Source organism: Globicephala melas, chromosome 10, assembly GCF_963455315.2.
Source record: "Globicephala melas chromosome 10, mGloMel1.2, whole genome shotgun sequence".
In the NCBI taxonomy this organism is placed as follows: domain Eukaryota; kingdom Metazoa; phylum Chordata; class Mammalia; order Artiodactyla; family Delphinidae; genus Globicephala; species Globicephala melas.
In genome coordinates this window covers 78,159,631-78,179,951 of record NC_083323.1, presented here as the reverse complement: position 1 = coordinate 78,179,951, position 20,321 = coordinate 78,159,631, and the positions used below count along the sequence as shown (strand labels likewise).

At 40.3% G+C, this 20,321-nt stretch overlaps 1 protein-coding gene across 4 annotated transcripts in view; it reads right to left on the bottom strand.

The window, feature by feature from the left end:
- Positions 1-20,321, bottom strand: part of TMTC1 (transmembrane O-mannosyltransferase targeting cadherins 1) — a 263,380-nt gene that overhangs the window by 126,966 nt on the left and 116,093 nt on the right. For all 4 annotated transcript variants that reach the window (XM_030830461.2, XM_060306111.1, XM_060306112.1 and 1 more), the window contains 2 exons: positions 14,935-15,016; positions 13,683-13,786 (listed from right to left, as the gene is read on the bottom strand). In XM_030830461.2, the coding sequence (XP_030686321.1) occupies positions 13,683-13,786; positions 14,935-15,016 (186 nt within the window). The remainder of the gene's footprint in view (positions 1-13,682; positions 13,787-14,934; positions 15,017-20,321) is intronic.

The window sequence follows — 20,321 nt, the reverse complement described above, 5'->3', positions numbered from 1 at the left end:
TAGGTACATATGAAAAAACCATGCACTGCAAGCAGAAACATGCAGCACTTGCTTGTTTTATATAGAAATGTTTCTGCTCAAAAGATCCTTCTTTCTCTTTCATCTACAAAATCCTCCACCATTTCATAAATACGGGACACTGGGTGCACTGTATACACACTGCATCCTCTTGGGAAGGGCATTGGCTAACACTGTCAAAATAGCCACGGTACCTCCAGAGTGGAGCACCCCACCTCACCCTGACTCTACCTCTGTCCACTGGGTTTGGTGATCTGTCCTGCCCCTCCCTAGGCTCTCCCTTATTTTTATCCTCACAACTCCTGTATTCCATTGGTGCTTCAAAAGGATCTCCATGGGCTTCCCTGGTGGCGCAGTGGTTGAGAGTCCACCTGCCGATGCAGGGGACACGGGTTCGTGCCCCAGTCTGGGAGGATCTCACATGCCGTGGAGCGGCTGGGCCCGTGAGCCATGGCCGCTGAGCCTACGCATCCGGAGCCTGTGCTCCACAACGAGAGAGGCCGCAACAGTGAGAGGCCCGCGTACCGCCAAAAAAAAAAAAAAAGATCTCCATAGTTTCACTGTATCCCAGCAATAATGACAGGCCTTTGTAGGCATAACCTGCTTATTGTCATCATCAGCATCTTCTCCTTATAACCTTCCCTGGGACTAGCCAAAGAAAGCCATTTACTGAACTAAGTTCTCAATGAACAGGAGACCCTGACATGAACTCAATAAATGTTGAACACTTACTCTGTGCACTTTTACAGGTGCTGAAGGGTAATCAGAGCTAGCCCTCATCTTCCACAAGGACATTTTCACAGCATCGGTGGTGAGAAGACATGCACATATTACATGGTTGGGTAATAGTGAAATATAGACACCAAATTTCAATGGAGTTCTAAGAAGTGACAGATTAATGAAAAACAGAGGATTAAGAAATGCCCTCCCAGAATCTATGCAGAATTTAAATAGGTGGAAAGATGGCAGATAGAGAATCCAGGCAGGACCCCCAAACAAAAATGGCTTGAAATTGTAAACGAACGTGACACTTTCTGAGGACAGTTAAAAATATGGGTAAATTAGAGTACAGGATTAAAAATGTATAATATACAAATGATAAGATGACTCCTGCTAAAATGTCTAAAATGAAAAATATGTCAAATGTTGGTGAGGATGTGGAGAAACTGGAACTTTGAAACATTCCTGTGAATTGATTAAACCATGTTGGAGAAATTCAGGCAGTTTCATGAAAGTAGAATAAATGCATACTTCATGATGTAGCAATTCTACTCCTAAGTTCCTACCCAACAGTGCTGCACACATATGTTAACCAAAAGACATTTACAAGATTGTTCATAGCAGCACTATTAGTTTTTTAAATGTTTATTGAAGTAAGTTGATTCACAATGGTTCAGGTGTACAACAAACTGATTTAGTTATATATGTGTGTATGTATGTGTGTATATATATATATACATTTATATTCTTTTTCAGATTCTTTTCCAATATGGTTTAGTACAGGTATTGAAAATAGTTCCCTGTGCTATACAGTGGGTCTTTGTTTTTTATCTATTTTATACATAGTAGTGTGTATCTGTTAATCCCAAATTCCCAATTTATCCCTCCCCCCCTTTCCCCTTTGGTAACCATAAGTTTGTTCACTATGTCTGTGAGTCTATTTCTGTTTTGTAAATAAGTTTATTTGTACCATTCTTTTAGATTCCACATGTAAGTGATATCATATGATATTTGTCTTTCTCTGTTTGACTTACTTCACTTAGTACGATAATCTCTAGGTCCATCCACGTTGCTGCAAACGGCATTATTTCATTCTTTTTATGGCTGAGTAGTATTCCATTGTGTTTATTTATACACACACACACTCTCACACACACATCGCATCTTCTTTATGTACTCCTCTGTCGGTGGACATTTAGGTTGTTTCTATGTCACGGGCAGCACTACTATTAACACCCCAAACTGGAAACAACCCAGATGTCCATCTACGATAAAAATCGATACATACATTGTATATTCATTGAATGGAAATCCATTCAGCAATGAGAATGAATACAACAACATGGTTGAATGTCACAATGGGTAATGTGGAACAAAAACAGGTGACACAAAAGAAAAGAAAATCAGGGAAAACAATTTATAGGCAAGGATGGGATGACTGGAAGCAGGCCCTGATCCCCAGCACACAGGGCTGGGGCAGAAAGCTACAAGGCGAACCCAGCTGAATGGCTGGGGTAGAAGCTTGTCTACGGCCCTCATCCCTTAGCTCCTTGGTGGCAACAGAGTAGAAGGTGCCAGACAAGTGCTGAGGCCTGCCCTTGGGGCATTCCATCCATGAGCAAAGGCCCGTAAGTAGCACTGAATACTGATACTTGCTGCTTTAGCACCTGGGAACAGAGATGGCAAGACCATTTCCAACTACTCATGAAATAGGAAAAGAGATCCAAGGGGCTCTCCAGCCAGTTTCTCATTGTGTTTTGTTTTTAAAGTTCTTCCAGATTATGAGGACCAATGGTCTAATCAAACAAGTTAAAGGGAGAGTTATTTTTTAAATTCCCATAAGAATCAGAGGACAGGAAATTAAGAGCAAAACCAGACTTCTTAGGAACCAGAACCAAGCAGCTACAAGAAAGGTAGGCTTCTCTCTAGGCCACAGGCCTTCTTCACGGCTGCTCTGCTTCTCTTAGCCTTTGCTTCATCTCCTCCCTCTGCTCGGGGGCTCCTTAGTCATGCTTCTCATGACTGAGGCTGGAGCATGGTCATCAGGGCTGCCCAGCTCTCCTTTCCTCCTGCCTCCACACACCTGTCACTTCAGTCTTCACAGCCTCATTCTTAGGTTTCAAACTCCTGAGAGCAGCACCTGACTGGCTCACCTCATCTTTCGGAATCAACTCTCACAGGTTGGCCAAACTCCAATTCCTGATTCTTCAGGTCCCAACAAAGGTGTCACTTCTTCTGACAGGCTTTCCCTGTTACCACTCCCCCCGACCCCCAGGCCAGGCTGGAGTCCCCTATATGAGCTCCCACAGCCTCGGGGCTTACACACTGCCCTGTAACTTCCCGTTGATGATGTGCCTGTCTTCCCACTAAAACAGAAGCTCCTCGGGGACAGGGTTGAGTCTTATTTATTTATAGTTATTTCCCCAGCACACAGCTCTTTAAGTAGATAGGTTTTCAGAAATTAACCTGATAGTAAAATAATGCCTAAAACTCTAAAAATATTTAAATTAGATACTTTTATCTTGGCCTGAGACAACTATATATTTTTCTAGTCCCATAAAAGATAACTGCTAGACTTCCAGTTGTCCACACTTGTAGCTAAAGGGCACAGACTGAAGATTCTGCCCTTGTGTAGTCCCCTCAGCACCTTGTGTAACGCTGGCTACTGGGACACCATCTAGTAATGAGGAGTGTCTGAGTAAAGGCACTCACTCCCCTCACATGTCACAGAGCATCCTTATAAAGCTATGCCAAGCTTACTTTTTCTTATTTTGCATTAAACTGCAATGAATAATAGTCCAAATGAGAATTCTTGTTACCATGGATAAACTATAAAGTGAATCTGAAATGCCATTAAGTCTCTTTGACCTTTTAAATGCACCATTAATACAGTTCTCTTATTAACAGAGACAGTCTCCTCAGAGCAGAAAATATGAATTTCAACATCTAAGACTTCCAGCAGCAACTTCTTACCCATTTATCTCTAAAAAGGTAAATAATTTTTTCTGCAAAATAAATACTAGGTTCATTTCTTACCGAGAGTCTGTTTCTCTCTATAAAGCATTTAACATCTTTATTTCAAATCAACGTTCAGGTGTAACTTCCACTGAGCAAACATACCAACTGCTGACCATATATACCTCAGGCGCAGGTTCCAGATTCCACACAGAATCCCGGTGGTCTATTAATGAACTACATCCAACAACACTGAACATCCCTTAGGCATGTACAGCATTTTCTAGCTTACAAAGTATTTGCATATAGGGATTACCTGATCCCAACTCAGTCCCTACTCTTCTTGCAGCAAGGGAAACAGCCTTAGAGAGGCAGACTTCTTCAATGCCCCGCAAGAGACCCATAGGAGACCCTGCATACAAGACAGGGTTTTCTGGTTCCTCATACAATGTAGAAAGGAAATATGATGGGTCAAATACTGGTATTTCATGGAGAAACACCTGCCTGAGATTCTGACTTATTCCTTGAACAGTGCAACCTGGATGAACTTGACCTTTTATACCAAAAAAAAAAAAAAAAACACAACAAACCTTTAAATTTTAGTCGAAGCAGGGCTGACAAACTTAAAACCAGCGTGTAGTCACCTCTCCAACACAGTAAATAGATGACTGCACTGACGGAAATATTTGTTAGAGCATCATACGGCAAGAAGTAGAATCAAATTAAAAGCTTGGGTTTGGCATTTTATTCATTATGAAAAGCAAGTTTTGCCTTTATGTTCCGTTGTTAGCAAAAATAAAAGAATCGTCTCTAATTTTTATCAGCTTCTCATGGATTTAATATTCTAATGGAAACACAGTAAGTAGATTTAAAGCATTCTATATTTTCTTTAAGCCGTAAAGTGATCTAGACCAGCCTTTCCCAGCCCTGCTCCCTAGTCCACAGGTAGAATTTGCTACCACCACAGTCTCCCTCTTCTGACTCCCTCCTCTTTCTTCTTCGTTTTTTTCCCCTTCATTCCAGGGGTCTAAGACAATTAGAGGAATTACTATTATATAGTGTCCTTTCAGTTTGGGAAACTACACTCAGTGACCTTGACCATCTCTTTCATCCCCAAGCTATGTTTCTAAGAACATGATACAAAATACACGATGGGGACAACACACACCTTGTAGAGCACTCTTCAGCTACAGAGGACACAGTTCATACCTGAGGATTTCAGAAAGGGTAACACCTCCTCCTCCCCCCCAAAACAATTAGGCTGCTGATCAGATACAGAATCTCTCACCCAACCTTGTGACCCATTCAATCAGAATTTCTCCAACCTGAATCAGAAAATCTTATTTTTAGCATACTTCCCAGGGTGACTCTGATATTCACTCTAGTTTGGTGACCACTGCTTTAAAAATCAGAATAACTTCAGTTTCATTTCATGTGTGAAGGCCCTGCTAGTTGCTGACGCGAAAACAAAGCAGCGACTTTTGCTCGACTCTCTTTAAGCACAGGGTGGTTTTGTTTGTTTTAAAAAATAATTTAAATTTTCATTCAGTTTGTTCAGTGATACGTTATGTTATAAGATAGCCCCCATGTTAGGGGCTTTAAGGGCTATAAACATTACTAAGACATAGTGCCCTAAGGCTGTAACAATCAAAACCTAAAGTTTTGTGCCTGTTTGAAATTATCAGCTGAAAATGGAGACAGAAAAAGAAGCTTCTTTAGAAGGAGAATGTTGAGTTCTATCTTAATCTCATTATTTCATACCTTGATGTCTTCCAACAAGTAATACAAGACTTTGTCTGGATAGCTGAACAGCAGAAACACATCTATCTGCTTAAGAAGATATATTCCATCTGCTTATCCAGGACCACATCTCATGAAAAAACATGATGCTGATAGGAGGCCTTACATTCACTGAAAAATCCTATTTTATCTATATCCTGGATTTGAAAGACAACCATTTTTAATATTAGAAAGGCAATACTTCTTCGGTCAAGCATATACTGCTTTATGTTCCGTTCCCTTAGAATCTGGTTAAGGCAGAAAACCAGTTACTAGACAGCAGGCAGGCACCTTAGTAGTGGAAACAATGTTATCCCTTCTGCAGGGTCCAGCTCTATGCAGAAGCCATACTTAACCTCCACTTTTGTTTTTATTTTTTATCCAAGATTTCCAAAATTGAATGTCAAGGTACCACATTTCTAAGGAGACTCATAGAAAGAAGTAAATTCTGGGCTAAATGACAATTCTCTGACAGAACAAGCTGCACACAGACCTATTCCATGACTCCTCAAATGCAAGTCCACCATAACCACCAAAGCAGAATCTTCGGGCACTGGACCCCAGCACTGATGTTTCAGCACGATTCACAAGTGTTTTCAAGACACATGCAGGTTTGGCAATCTGGCTGGAGTAAAATCATAAAGCCCGGGACAGCTGCAGTCAGGGCATAATTTTGGGTGGTCATTTATAAGAAGTGTCATGAGCACCCGTGATCTTGGTCCCTAAAGGACACTTTTTTCAGGTGGGACTAAGTTAGTCGTCACACCAAAAGATGGAGTGCAATAAAATCCCTCCACCACTCAGAATCAGCTGAGTGAAACACACGTTGGCAGACTAGAAGAAACCACCCAAACCAGAGGCAGAGGAAGGCTGCAGAGCGCGCTGGGTGTGCTCCACTAGCCAGTCCTCCAACCTCCCTGTCCTTCTCCCAGAGCTAAGCCAAGAACCCCAGCACTTGTTCTAGGCCAGTGCTATCCACAAGAAATATAGTAAAAGGATGCATAATTTCAAGGTTTTATTAGCTATGTTAAAGAGAGGAAAATGAAACACGGTAAATTAATTTAATAATATATTTTGTTTCAAGAATATACTCAAAATATCATTTCAACATGTATATAATTTATGGGGTATAATCAATATAAATGTATTAATGAGGTATTTTGGATTCTTTTATTCTTACAGAATTTTGTCTTCAAAATCCTGTGTAGGCACTTCCCTGGTGGCGCAGTGGTTAAGAATCCGCCTGCCAACGTAGGGGACACAGGTTCGAGCCCTGGTCTGGTAAGATCCCACGTGCCATGGAGCAACTAAGCCCGTGAGCCACAACTACTGAGCCTGCGCTCTAGAGCCCGTGAGCCACAACTACTGAGCCTGCGTGCCGCAACTACTGAAGCCCACGCGCCCAGAGCCCATGCTCCGCAACAAAGAGAAGCCACAGCAATGAGAAGCTCTCACACCACAATGAAGAGTAGCCCCCACTCACCGCAACTAGAGAAAGCCCGCCTGCAACAATGAAAACCCAACGCAGCCAAAAATCAAATCAAAAAAAAAAAAATCCTGTGTGTACTTTATTTATACTTACAGCACATCTCAGTTCAGACTAGCCGGTAGCCTCATGTGGTTCGTGGCTCTTGTAGTGGACACCACAGATCTAGACAATCACTCTGGCCCTCAGCCTCACCCTCCACCTCCCCCACCATGCAACTGTTCTTGGTTTAATCTTTAATTTGGGATTCTTACTCAAAACCCACCCACAACACTTGGCTCTAGCCCCTTTCTACATTTAAATCCAATTTCAAAATTTTCCAATCTCAAATTTCCAAAATCGCTAACCTGTTTTGTTTTGGTTTTTGTCTGTTTTAGTACATGGTTTTTGTCTCCATTCACTCCCTTCTACCTCTGGTGAAAACTTCTAGCTCTTGTTTCTACAGAAATTCCACAAGGGATGGGAGGGATTTGGACATATGAGGGCAAAATTTTCCAACTTGCTTGTCGAGAAAAAGTTGTGCAATCAAAATACAACACTTCTTCTGTTCTTCAACTTCTTTTTCGGGTTTTAATTAATTTATTTTATTTTATTTATTTTCGGCTGCATTAGGTCTTCGTTGCTGTGCACAGGCTTTCTCTAGTTGTGGCGAGCAGGGGCTACTCTTTGTTGCGGTGCCCAGTCTTCTCATTGCGGTGGCTTCTCTTGTTGCAGAGCACGGGCTCTAGGTGCACAGGCTTCAGTAGTTGTGGCCCATGGGTTCTAGAGCACAGGCTGAGTAGTTGTGGCTCATGGGCTTAGTTGCTTCGCGGCGTGTGGGATTTTCCTGGACCCAAACCCGTGTCCCAGGGTTTGAACCCATGTCCCCTGCATTGGCAGGCAGATTCTTAACCACTGTACTACCAGGGAAGCCCTGTTCTTCAACTTCTAATGACACTTTTCTTCTCAAGTCAAAAGCAGAAACATGTATCATTCAATGTCATGTCATTCAGTTGATCCACACAAATCTCAATTACAGATTTAAAAAGTTATTCATCTGGGCTTCCCTGGTGGCGCCGTGGTCGAGAGTCTGCCTGCCAATGCAGGGAACACGGGTTCGTGCCCCGGTCCAGGAAGATCCCACATGCTGCAGAGCAGCTGGGCCCGTGAGCCATGGCCGCTGAGCCTGCGCGTCCGGAGCCTGTGCTCCGCAACGGGAGAGGCCACAACAGTGAGAGGCCCGCGTACCGCAAAAAAAAAAAAAAAAAAAGTTATTGATCAGTCCCATAGAATTACTGACAGTTAATACAATCTGAATGTTTGGAATAAAATGGAAAGGTAGAATATTAAGGGCTTGTTGCCAGCGTATCCTGAATAATGATGACCCCCTCCCCCAATTCTGTATGGATCTATCTTGTTGATTGGACATGCCCAATGGACAAAAATTAAAAGCCAAATTATAAATGGCCTCCGAAATGCTGTTAACATAAACTGTATCAAAGTACAATTTAAAAAATATTAAAAACATAACCCTGTACAAATACACAGTGAAGACTAAAAGTTTACATAACTTATTAATAAGGGAATCAGACATTTGACAAAGCCAATTTAGAAGAGAATTTGAGTTAGGCAAAACCCTCTTAGATATAACAGCAAAAGCATAAGTAACAACAACCAAAAAACAGATAAATTGGATTTCATCAAAATTAAAAACTTTTGTGCCTCAAAGATCACCATCAAGAAAGTGAAATAACCCACAGAAAGGTAAAAAAAATTTTCATAAATCATATATGTAGAATATATAAATATCATATGTAGAATGTATAAAGAACTATTATAACTCAATAATAAAAAGACAAATAACCCAATTAAAAACTGGACAAAGGATCTGAACAGTTCTCCAAAGAAGATATAGAAATGGCTAATATATATATATAAAGATGCTCAACATCATTAGTCATCAGGGAAATGCAAATCAAAACCACAATAAGATGCCATTTCACACCCACTTGTATGGCTATAATTAAAACAACAACAACAAAAAGACTGTCAAAAAGACAAGTGTTGAAGAGGATGTGGAGAAACTGGAGCCCTCACAGACTGCTGGTAGAAATGTAAAATGGTAAAACCGCTTTGGTAAACAGTCTGGCAGTTCCTCAAAAAGTTAAATATAGGGGACTTCCCTGGTGGCACAGTGGTTGGGAATCCGCCTGCCAATGCAGGGGACAAGGGTTCGATTCCTGGTCCAGGAAGATCCCACATGCTTTGGAACAACTAAGCCCATGCGCCACAACTACTGAGTCCACGCACCACAGCTAGTGAAGCACACGTACCTAGAGCCCATGCTCTGCAACAAAAGAAGCCCCTGCTCGCTGCAACTGGAGAAAGCCCGTGTGCAGCAATGAAGACCCAATGCAGCCAAAAAAATAAAACAAAATAAAATAAATAAACATCCTTGTGCTAAAAAAAAAAAAGTCAAATATAGAGTTAACATATATGAGCTGGCAATTCCACTCCTTGGTACATATGCAAGAGAAATCAAAACATACATTCAAACGAAAACTTGTACATGAATGTTCATAGCAGCATTATACATAATAGCCAAAACATTCCATTACATGGAAACAACCCAAACGTCCATCAACAGATAAAGGGTAAAATAAAAAGTGATGTATCTATAAAATGGCATACTACTGCAGAATAAAAAAGAAATAAATATTAATATATGTATGCTATGACACGATGAATCTTGAACACAGTTTACTAAGTAAAAGAAGCCAGTCACTAAAGATCACACATCATATGATTCCATTGATATAACATAACCAAAATAAGTAATTCTATAGAGATAAAAAGTAGGTCAATGTTTGTCTAAGGCCGGGGGACTGGGGTGAAATAGGGAACAGCTGCTAATGGATATGAGGTTTCTTTTTGGGGAGGTGTTCTAAATTTGATTGTGATGATAGCTGCACGGCTCTGTGAATATACTAAAAACCATTAAATTGTACACGTTAAACAGATGAATTATATGCATTTAAATTATATCTCAAGCTGTTATTAAATATAAATATAAATTGAATATATATAAGAAACATATAAGTATATATGTGTCGATATATACAAACTAAATTTGAAAAACAAGTTTTTATGGTTCATGAAAAAATAAAAAGGAATGAGCCTGGTGAATTAGATACAAATTTGCCCAATGTCTTGCAAGGCAATAAAACTAACATTTGAAATTTTATTTTCTACTTGAGAGAAAAGAAATAATCACACCTGTCAGATTTCTATACATAAAATTCTAAGTTGACAGAATTGTAAAATACAGTAAGTGTGAATAATAAGTCAACCAAAGTTGTATTCCTCTAGGTTTGTAAGACAATGTTCTACATTACAGTGAATGCCACGGTCATGTTTTTTCTTATTCTCATGTCTGAGATAATTTTTCTTAACAAAGGTTTCTCATGAGCATACCACCACAATTTTGCATCTGTTTTGTTAGGCAGAAAATGGCGGGGTATTTCCTCTTAGCTAAACACATGGAAATGGATCACCTAAAAGAGAAGGAATCTCAGAACTAAAATCAGAAGAAGTCATGTGAAACAAACCAAAAACCAAAGAGTTGACCGAGCAACTTTTTTTTTTTTTTTTTTTTTTTCGGTACGCGGGCCTCTCACTGTTGTGGCCTCTCCCGCCGCGGAGCACAGGCTCCGGACGCGCAGGCTCAGCGGCCATGGCTCACGGGCCCAGCCGCTCTTTGGCATGTGGGATCTTCCCAGACCAGGGCACGAACCCGTGTCCCCTGCATCGGCAGGCGGACTCTCAACCACTGAGCCACCAGAGAAGCCCCCGAGCAACTTTTAAAATCTATTAGGATATTTTTTAAAACTACATGTAATTAATAACTATAACAATTATTAAGAGAAGAGAAAGCTAGTTGGAAAACTCTCACCTGATAATAAAGTTATTATACCTACTTTAAAAGAAGATATCCTTGCAAGATAGAAGCCAAGATGCTATAAAAGTTGTTCAGTTTATAAATCCAGTAAAAGATGTGAAGCAATAACGAGATCAATTGACATAGCTGACTGACAAACCTTTGACTGGTAAAGACAGATTCACAGAGCCAGCCAAATCATAGCTAAACTGTACAGCTGATGAGAAGAAAAAAAAAAAGCCAACAGAATTGGAAACAGACTAAGGTAATCCAGTTTAAGAATCATCATTATACCAGAGGTCAAACAATTATGCAAGAAGACTAGAAACTTTACTCAGGAAAGGAATTAAAGACAATGTTCTGGATGCTTAAAAGAGTCAATTATAATGCAGCTATCTTAGAGGAACGTGAAAGGCCATTTACAGCAACTGTCACTGAAATGTCCCAGGGTGTCTATGTATTTTAAGGATGAAACACAAAAACAGAAAGATACGTGTTTTTTTTTTTTTTACAAGTGGGAGAATATAAAGATGTTAGGATATTCTGTTCTATCACTTTATATTGATTGAATTGCCTGAGAATAGTCATTCAGATGGATTCACAGACAGAAAGTCCTGGATGAAATGTGTATCAGACCCCTCAGAAAAAATACGTAAAAATCTTGGAAGTGAAAGGTAGAACATGGTGAATGACCGGCCCAAGATGCTAATTCTGCCAGAGGTTCCACCAAAGAATTTTTTTTGACCACCAGCAGGAATAAAAATGCAACCTGACCCCCCTGGCAGCTAAGATGGTATAGACAGAAGGGCAGTGAGCCAGAGACCAAAGGCACCTTGTCCTGACACCAAGGACAGTGGGGTAGGCACGTGTTTGCTGATGACAGAGATAAGAATGAAATGACTGGTTGGTGAGTTGAGAGCAGTACATTCTTGTTCTCATCCATCTGTTGCTTTGCGCAGCTTGGCGTTTGGAGACTGGTACGCTCGGGGAATGGGCTGCATCTAACTATAAAGACAAGAATGAATGCTCAAATTCAGCAGACAAGAAAGCTTGGAGGGAGACCAACCGAGGGCCAAGGGAAATGGAGCCAAAAGCAAGACCAGGATTTGGCAAAGCTGTTTTTTTCGCTTAAAGGCGGAAAATAGCTATTGAAGGAGCTGCAGAACCTGAAACAATTTCTCAATGAGCTAAAAATATCCAGACAAGGAGCCCTGGAGATGTTGAAAGCCAGTGAGAGAAACCTAAAAGGACAAGTAGATTGCAATATTAACAAAAAGCTGGCTACAGACGTCAAGCTTAATGAATGGACTAATTAAACAATATTTTGAAAAATATAAGACATAAACAACAATTTATAAGTCTCTAGACTATCACAAAGGGATAAGCCAACACTGGAAGCTGTATACCATATGGTTTCTGAAGCATATTCAAGACTTTTTAACACAAATAGATGTTGCAAGTAATGCAAACAACTGTGACATAACATTTATTAGAAAAATGGGTCAAACAAATTGGAAGTATCCTTTTTGAATGGAAAATAGTCTTTAGAAAGGCAGAAAACACTGAGAACAAAAAAGAAGAACATACAATGAAAAAAGAGTAGAAATTTATCAATTAAAACATATAAAGTAAATGAATGAAATAAAGCAAGCCTGGCTTTATAAAAACAAATCCAACAATCTCCCATCCCTAAGAGAGACAAGTAAGCTGAAATATAAATGTGCTGTTGGTCAAGGTTTCAGATTTATTATGTCTTTGCAAACACAGAAAAGGGAAGGTCACTATTACAAAAATGATATTAGACATTAAAAAGAACATAAAACTATGAAAATTTAAGAACAGTACACCTTAATGTATAAACATTATAGAATAATATATCCTGAAGAAACGTTATGAAAACTGTCAAATATAATTATATCTGAAAGTGTCAGAAGTACATCACAGCAGATTGGGTAAGGAATTAAAACCCTCTCAATGAACAAGATCCATTGGTCAACGTCACTTCTTGATCCACTATCCTAAATCTCTTAAGGACAAATGGTAAGATATAATTGACTGTATCTTAGCAAAAATTGTTGTTCATTTCTGTTCGCCACTTTCAACTTCCCTGCTGATTTTAACCTTACAAGTAGTCATAATGTCCAATCAACCTCTACACACCTCTCAGTGCATTGTCCTGTAACATTTGCCATATGAGCCACTCAAAAGCTTTTTTTTTTTTTTTTTTTTTTGGCTGCATTGGGTCTTCGTTACTGCGCATGGGCTTTCTCTAGTTGCGGCGAGCGGGGGATACTCTTCGTTACAGTGCGTGGGCTTCTTGTTGCAGAGCACGGGCTCTAGGCACGCGGGCTTCAGCAGTTGTGGCACGAGGGCTCAGTAGTTGTGGCTCACGGGCTCTAGAGTGCAGTCTCAGTAGTTGTGGCGCACGGGCTTAGCTGCTCTGCGGCATGTGGGATCTTCCCGGATCAGGGCTCAAACCCGCGGCCCCTGCATTGGCAGGCAGATTCTTAACCACTGTGCCGCCAGGGAAGTCCCTCAATAGATATTTATTATTGATAAGTGCTAACAAAATGCTTGTTGAGTAAACAAATATATACCAATATGAGAACAATACCAATAATATTGACAAAACAGCACCATTTGTTGAAAAGAATTCCAAACATCTAAACAGTAGTTTCTTTTCTCCACATGCCCTGAATAGAACACAACCTTTCTTTCCTTAAAATGCAAAGACAACACATTGTTTAAGATTATTTAAAACAACCTGATAAATACCAAGTAAACTTAAAAAAATGTATTTCTACTGACCTTGTAAGAATGTAAGGTGAAAATGAAGCTGGATTATCCTGCTCTGAAAAGAGGGGCATAGATCCTCCCATTATCCACAGACGGAAGTACAGAACAACAATAACCTTCAGAGAAAAGAAGACTTGGTAAGAAAATCATTGATTGTCGGGAGTAAGCCCCACCTTTCTGAAGGATACTTTCAGATGCTTTACAAATATTTTGATCTACAAACACTTTTCCTAGTGAGCATTTCTGTAAAATCCTAACATTGAAGATGAGTAGGAAAGTAATTGGGTAGAGGGAAGAGTAAACAATGAAGGTGAGGATGGAAAGGCAAGCAAATCTTAATAACAGTCATCAGTTTCAAGCACTTATGAGCTGTTATCCATTGTTATCCACTGAAGGCTTTCCATCCACCTGAGGCCTCCCAATTTGCCCAGAATCCCACAGCTAGTAAATTACAAGATCCAGGAGTTGCACCCATGTCATTGGTCTCCAATGCCCAGGTTATTAACCATCCCTCTCACAGAGCCCCATGAAAGTTAACTTAAACTATAATAGATGATACTTCTGTGTCCTGAATAAATACATTTGGAAGTGCTCCAACTCTCAAATGCTCTGGAGCAGACCACTCATGCAAGAGTTATTTCAACAACCCCAAGAAACACCTTTTGTGTCTACTCAGTGGAATTTTATCACTGAATGGTGCTATCCTGTTGCAAAGATGCATAAGAAAACCAGAGGCCAGAGACACTTCTGTGGCGATAAGTTCTGTTTATAGAAGAATGCACCCACACAGACCTTCTAGATGTCATTCTCATTTCAATAGGACCAATTATGTTGTTTCTGATAAAGTCAGAGGGAAATCTTTGCTTCAATAAAAGGTAAAGATTAATTTTGGGAGGTAGTTAAGCCTGGACTTTTTCCCATGAATGTCACTGGCTTACTTCATGAATGCTTTTTATATAAGTGCAGCACTAGATAACCGATACAGCCAGGTTTGTGTTGCAGAGACAACACAGCATCAGCACCTTGAAAACGGCACAAAAAGTATTATAGTTAATACTGCTGGTGTCATTGAGTTCACATATCCCTAGAATGCTTCCATACATACATCCCAAGGCTTTGTAACATTTATAGCGTGTAAATTCTTTGATCTTAAGATCATATTGTTAGACGCTACTGCTGACTCAAACAATCTGGATCATGTCTCTGAGTCAAATTAAAGTGAAATATTTCTTATCAGCTATTTCAAAAGCATATATGTACTTACATAACTTATGACCAAAATGGCCCTTTTTAAGAATGGCCTCATGGTAAGCAAGAAATTTCTATTGCGGCTTGCTGTCAGATACCTGAAACAGGAAAGAAAAAACATCTTAAATAAGTGTCAGAATCTACCACAAATAATGTTTTCCTTTCAAAAGAAGGCTGGAAAGGATCATAGCTAAGAGCATGGCTTCTGGAACCAGACCACGTGGGTTTCAATCCCCCAGCTCTGCTGCCTACTGTCTGCATGATCTTGGGCAAGTTTTCTAACATCTCTGCCCATCTTTCTCACGTATAAAAGAGTGGAAAATAATAGTATCTACTTCACAGGAAAGTTGTGAAGAATAAATGCGATAATATATGGAACACAACCTAACTGTAAACTAGTTAGTTATAAATATTACTATCCCATCTAATCCCAAATAACCCAGGTATTCTGGCAACTATATGATTACACTAGTCACAGGGATGATCTTAAGCAAAATAAGATTTAATTTGCCTACTGAATGTAATTTGAGAGGGATAATGTCTTCCACCCACAAACTAGCTCACAAATGTCTTACCCCTAAAAAAAAAGGATGCTAAGATTTTATGAGGTTAAGTAATTTATCCAAGGTAACAAAGTTATTAAGCATTGGTGGTCAAACAGAGCTCACCCATATGCAGTGGATAATTTCCTCATCTGCCTATGACCTTTGGAACCAGACTAGGTTACAGGAATGTCACTTCTAGAGGGGCAGCAACTTGTGTGGACCCTGCATCTCCCACAGTTCACCCACTTGTACTCATCCACATAGAAGACATGTGATTGGCTGGTTTTAATAAAGACGATGAAAGGGAAGCAAGAGGAGATTGTCAACAAACTTCAGGAAACCCTAAAGTCCTTTTCACCTACAGGCAAATTTCTGTACAAAGTGTAGGGAAAAAAGTCAAACTGAACCACATAATCCAGCAAACATTTCCCACCTCATCCTTGTTTCCCCTGCCTTTTTTCATTTTTTTCTTTTACTTTTTTTAGTCTAATTTTTCCTCAAAGGAATCCTCCCCCAGAAACTCTTAAAATCTGCACTTGAATGTGGTATCTTCACACAGCAAGGATGTTCTATAAGGAGAGAGATCCTTTTGAAGACCTGAGTGGGTTAGCAGCTCACAAAGAAATGTCTAACTTGACTGCTTACAAAATACACGTGGTTCCTGTTTTGTTACAGCTAAGTGCATCCAAGTGGCACCGTAAGGAGGAGACAGTGTCACTAAGGGGCAAGTCCCTTCCTTCTAGCTTCCCTTTTCTTCTTCCAAAAAACAGTACACAGAGCCACCTCTTAGCAAGCTCTGGACTGGATCCACCACCAAGCATTACATTTAAATTCTTTCTTCTCTCAGCTCTCAAAAGAGAGCTTGGCAAGGAGTAAGGCCAGGAATACTATCAGCTCTCAGGAGGCAGGTGCATCTTTTCTGTCCTGAAATGGGCTTGAGGGAGTTTACCGCTTCCTGAAACTGCACAGGAGATTTTGTGTATGTCTGCATCTGTGCATTTCTTTGAGGCAAAGTCCTTGACTTTGATCTCCAGTGTCAGCTAGGTCTGTGATTCCAAAAAGTTAAAGCACTGCTACGTGCATTTTCTCAGCTCCCCCTCTATCACCATCATTTTCAGGCCAACTCAACAAAGACCAACCCTGGACATTTCTGCTATTCCTTTACAGGGTGAGGATAAGTGGCAGCAGGAAGGGAAAGGGAATGGCAGCGTGGGAAGGAAAAGGGTTGCAACACTTCTGAATGAAAAAGTCCTTCTTGGGTTGGTCTGCTTTTAGAAACTTCATTTCTCAGGTTCCCTCTGTTGCTTGTTTATTTTAACACACTGGAAAAATTAGAAGTGGTTTGCCTTATATAAAACAAACCACAGGGTTTCAGATGTTAAACTTAGGTAATTCATATTTTGTTTCACTGAAAGCTCACTGTGATGGTTATTTCAGAGACATTTATAAAGTGTCGCTTTGTTTGCAAATTCTTCCTCCTTGAGAAGTTCTATTTCCTCAAAAAGTTCAGTTAAAGGTGTCAGATAAGTTACTCTTTAAATGTAGCATCCCAAAGCAATGAAAGCCTAGAACGACACAGGGAGCAGTGGCTGAAAAAAATGACCTCCTTTCAAGATTTCAATTTCCAGTTGTTGACCAAAATTAAATGAGAAAATAAGCCAAAATGACATGGCCCCCCTTTTGTGGTAAGCACGAGGTCAGAGGCTGAGGTTACTAGCTCATACACGGAGCAGTCTAAGAGGTGAATTTTCTGCATCTTCTCCTCCTCCCCCTCCTACAATGAAATCGGACAGTAGAATTTTTTCCCCCTTAGTCCATGATGTCTGTGAATTAGAAACAACAAATAATAATAATAATAAAAATAGCAAATAATATGTATCAGATACAAACGTAAGTGATGTACTAATTTCTTTGTAATTTCAACAATTCCTTGAGGAAAAACATTATAATTCCTTTTTTTTTTTTTTTTTTTGCCGTACGCAGGCCTCTCACTGTTGTGGCCCTTCCCGTTGCGGAGCACAGGCTCTGGACGCACAGGCTCAGCGGCCATGGCTCACGGGCCCAGCTGCTCCGCGGCATGTGGGATCTTCCCGGACCGGGGCACTAACCCGCGTCCCCTGCATCGGCAGGTGGACTCTCAACCACTGAGCCACCAGGGAAGCCTGTAATTCCTTTTTAATAGAGGAGGACACTGAAAAACTAGAAGTAATACTTAACCATATTATCAGATTATCTCAGCTACTCATTTCAATCACAAGTTAATATAGCTGAGCATGACTTAGAAACACAAGGATATGCAAATGCCACCACTGCTAATTTTCAACTTCAGTCAAATTCTCCATTGTTTTCCCTGCAAAGCCAGAGAACATGCCAACAACAAAACCAAACCACTGAGGAAAGCACTAGAATAGGAAGCAAGGGTCCAGGGTTCTATTCTTGTGCTTCAAACTAATTTGTTGCATAACTTGGTAGAAATCTACAGGAGCTTCATTTCCTTGCTATATCAATGACGGTTAGACTCAGTGGTTTCAGGGTCCCTCTCAGGTTCAAAATATTATGATCCTTGGATGTTCTCACCAACTGATGACATCAAAGATGACAAATAAAGAAAAACATAGAAAAACCTACTGACATTTAAAAAAAGGAATGCCCAGCAATTAGGGTGAAGCAAATACTAGTTGATCCCTCACTTTTAAGCAGACCCTTGAAATTTGCTGATGCACATGAAAAAAATATTTTAACATTAGCTTGGGGTATCGGCATTACCAAATTCTGCATTTTTAACGATTTCTGATTTTAGGCAAATAAAGTAAGATCAAGATTATCCAAAATGAATTTCCTAACCTGTGCACCTCACACCCCAAGTTTTCTGACCCCAAATTTTCTAACTACTAACACCCACCTCCTCAGTTGATCATGTTCAAATACTCAGAGCTAACTGGGACTTCTCACTGAGGTTACCCTCCATAGATACTCGGTCCTCAAATGCCATTGAGAGGTCTTAGGTGAGACCAGGACAACCTGCCACCCGAAGTTGTAAGCAGCTTTTTTCAGGAAAGAACTCTCTGCAGGAGGTCCCTTTTGTCTTGTCACTTTAGCAAAGCTATATTTTAACTAACTTCTGGCCCAAACCTTTCAAATCTTTTGATCACACAACACTTTGCCTAACCTGTTGGTTCTTTCCTTAGATCAAAGAAATAGAAATGAAGAATAAGTAACGAACAGATGACCAGATCTCTTCCCTAGCTTTCCCCTTCAGTCATCTCATAAACAAACTGTGTGAACAAGATAAGCATCTAAAAAAAGATCACAGGGGGCCCACAGGCCTGTGCACAGTGGGGGATGGCAATGACCCTGACCCCCTATTTCAATGATTAACTGAGATTACTTCCCCTTTTTCCCTTTAAAAACTTTCAGAGTCACGCAGAACATTCAGAGACGGTTTTGGGACACAAGTCCGCCTTTCCCCCAGATAACCAGCTTTCTGATAAAAGGAACTTTTCTGTCTCTACCAGCGCTTGTCTCTCGTATCCGAGATCTGAATTCGGTAACAAAGTCACCAACCCCATAATCTTTTTTCTTTTTTTTTTAATTTATTTATTTTTATTTTTGGCTGCGTTGGGTCTTTGTTGCTGCGCGCGGGCTTTTCTCTAGTTGCTGCGAGCAGGGGCTACTCTTCATTGCGGTGCGCGGGCTTCTCATGGGGTGGCTTCTCTTGTTGCAGAGCACGGGCTCTAGGCACTCAGGCTTCAGTAGTTGTGGCTCGCGGGCTCTAGAGTACAGGCTCAGTAGCTGTGGCGCACGGGCTTAGTTTCTCTGCCACATGTGGGATCTTCCCAGACCAGGGCTAGAACCTGTGTCCCCTGCATTGGCAGGCGGATTCTTAACCACTGCGCCACCAGGGAAGCCTCCAACCCCATAATCTTGAGGGTTAAATGAATGCTTATTATTTTAAGTCACTGAACTTTAACACAGAATTATTGTGTTAATAGCTAATTGATACATACAGCAAGATGATCAATAAATGTTTAGGGACCCTAACAGAATTTTAAAAAGATTTATCTGCCCCCACTCACCCTCTTTTCTTTATCTGTGTTTTCCTTACCCTCCAGTGCTAGACTGGGTACAAAATACGAACTCACTGCTTGGGGTTTGGACAGTGAGCTGAAGGATTCCTGGTGGATTAAATGAGAATACTATATTAGACTATCCAGCCCTTCTCAGAAACCTGATAATTTTTGCCTTAATAACAGCTCCAGTGGCAAATATCTCAGCTACAAGTTATTACTATTTAGTAATACACTAATAAACTGGGACTTCCCTGGTGGTCCAGTGGGTAAGACTCCGTGCTCCCAATGCAGGGGACCCAGGGTTCAATCCCTGGTTGGGGAACTATATCCCACATGCATGCCGCAACTAAGAGTCAACATGCCGCAACAAAGATTCCACATGCTGCAACTAAGACCTGTCGCAGCCAAAATAAATAATTTTTAAAAAATCAATATACTAATAAATTATAGAAAGCTATATACAAAATTCCTTCTAGAACACCTGTCATACTGATTTAATTTCTCCTGCTCTTTCAAGGTAGTAAAGAAAATTAACAAAGAGTCACATACTATGACCAAAAAAAGAAAGAAAGAAAAATAATTTGAATTCAGGGCTTTTTAGAGTAGGAGTTTAGAAATCCTGCTTCTCTTTGAAACAGAGAGAGAAAAGATCTCTCAGTTGACCAAAGTAGCAAAGACATAGCTCACATTAGAAAAGATGAAAAGATTAACAAAAACAACAAAAGAAATTTAAGTGTCTTCGGTTTCTCTCTTTGATTGCACTCTCCTTGAACCCATAAAGCGCCTCA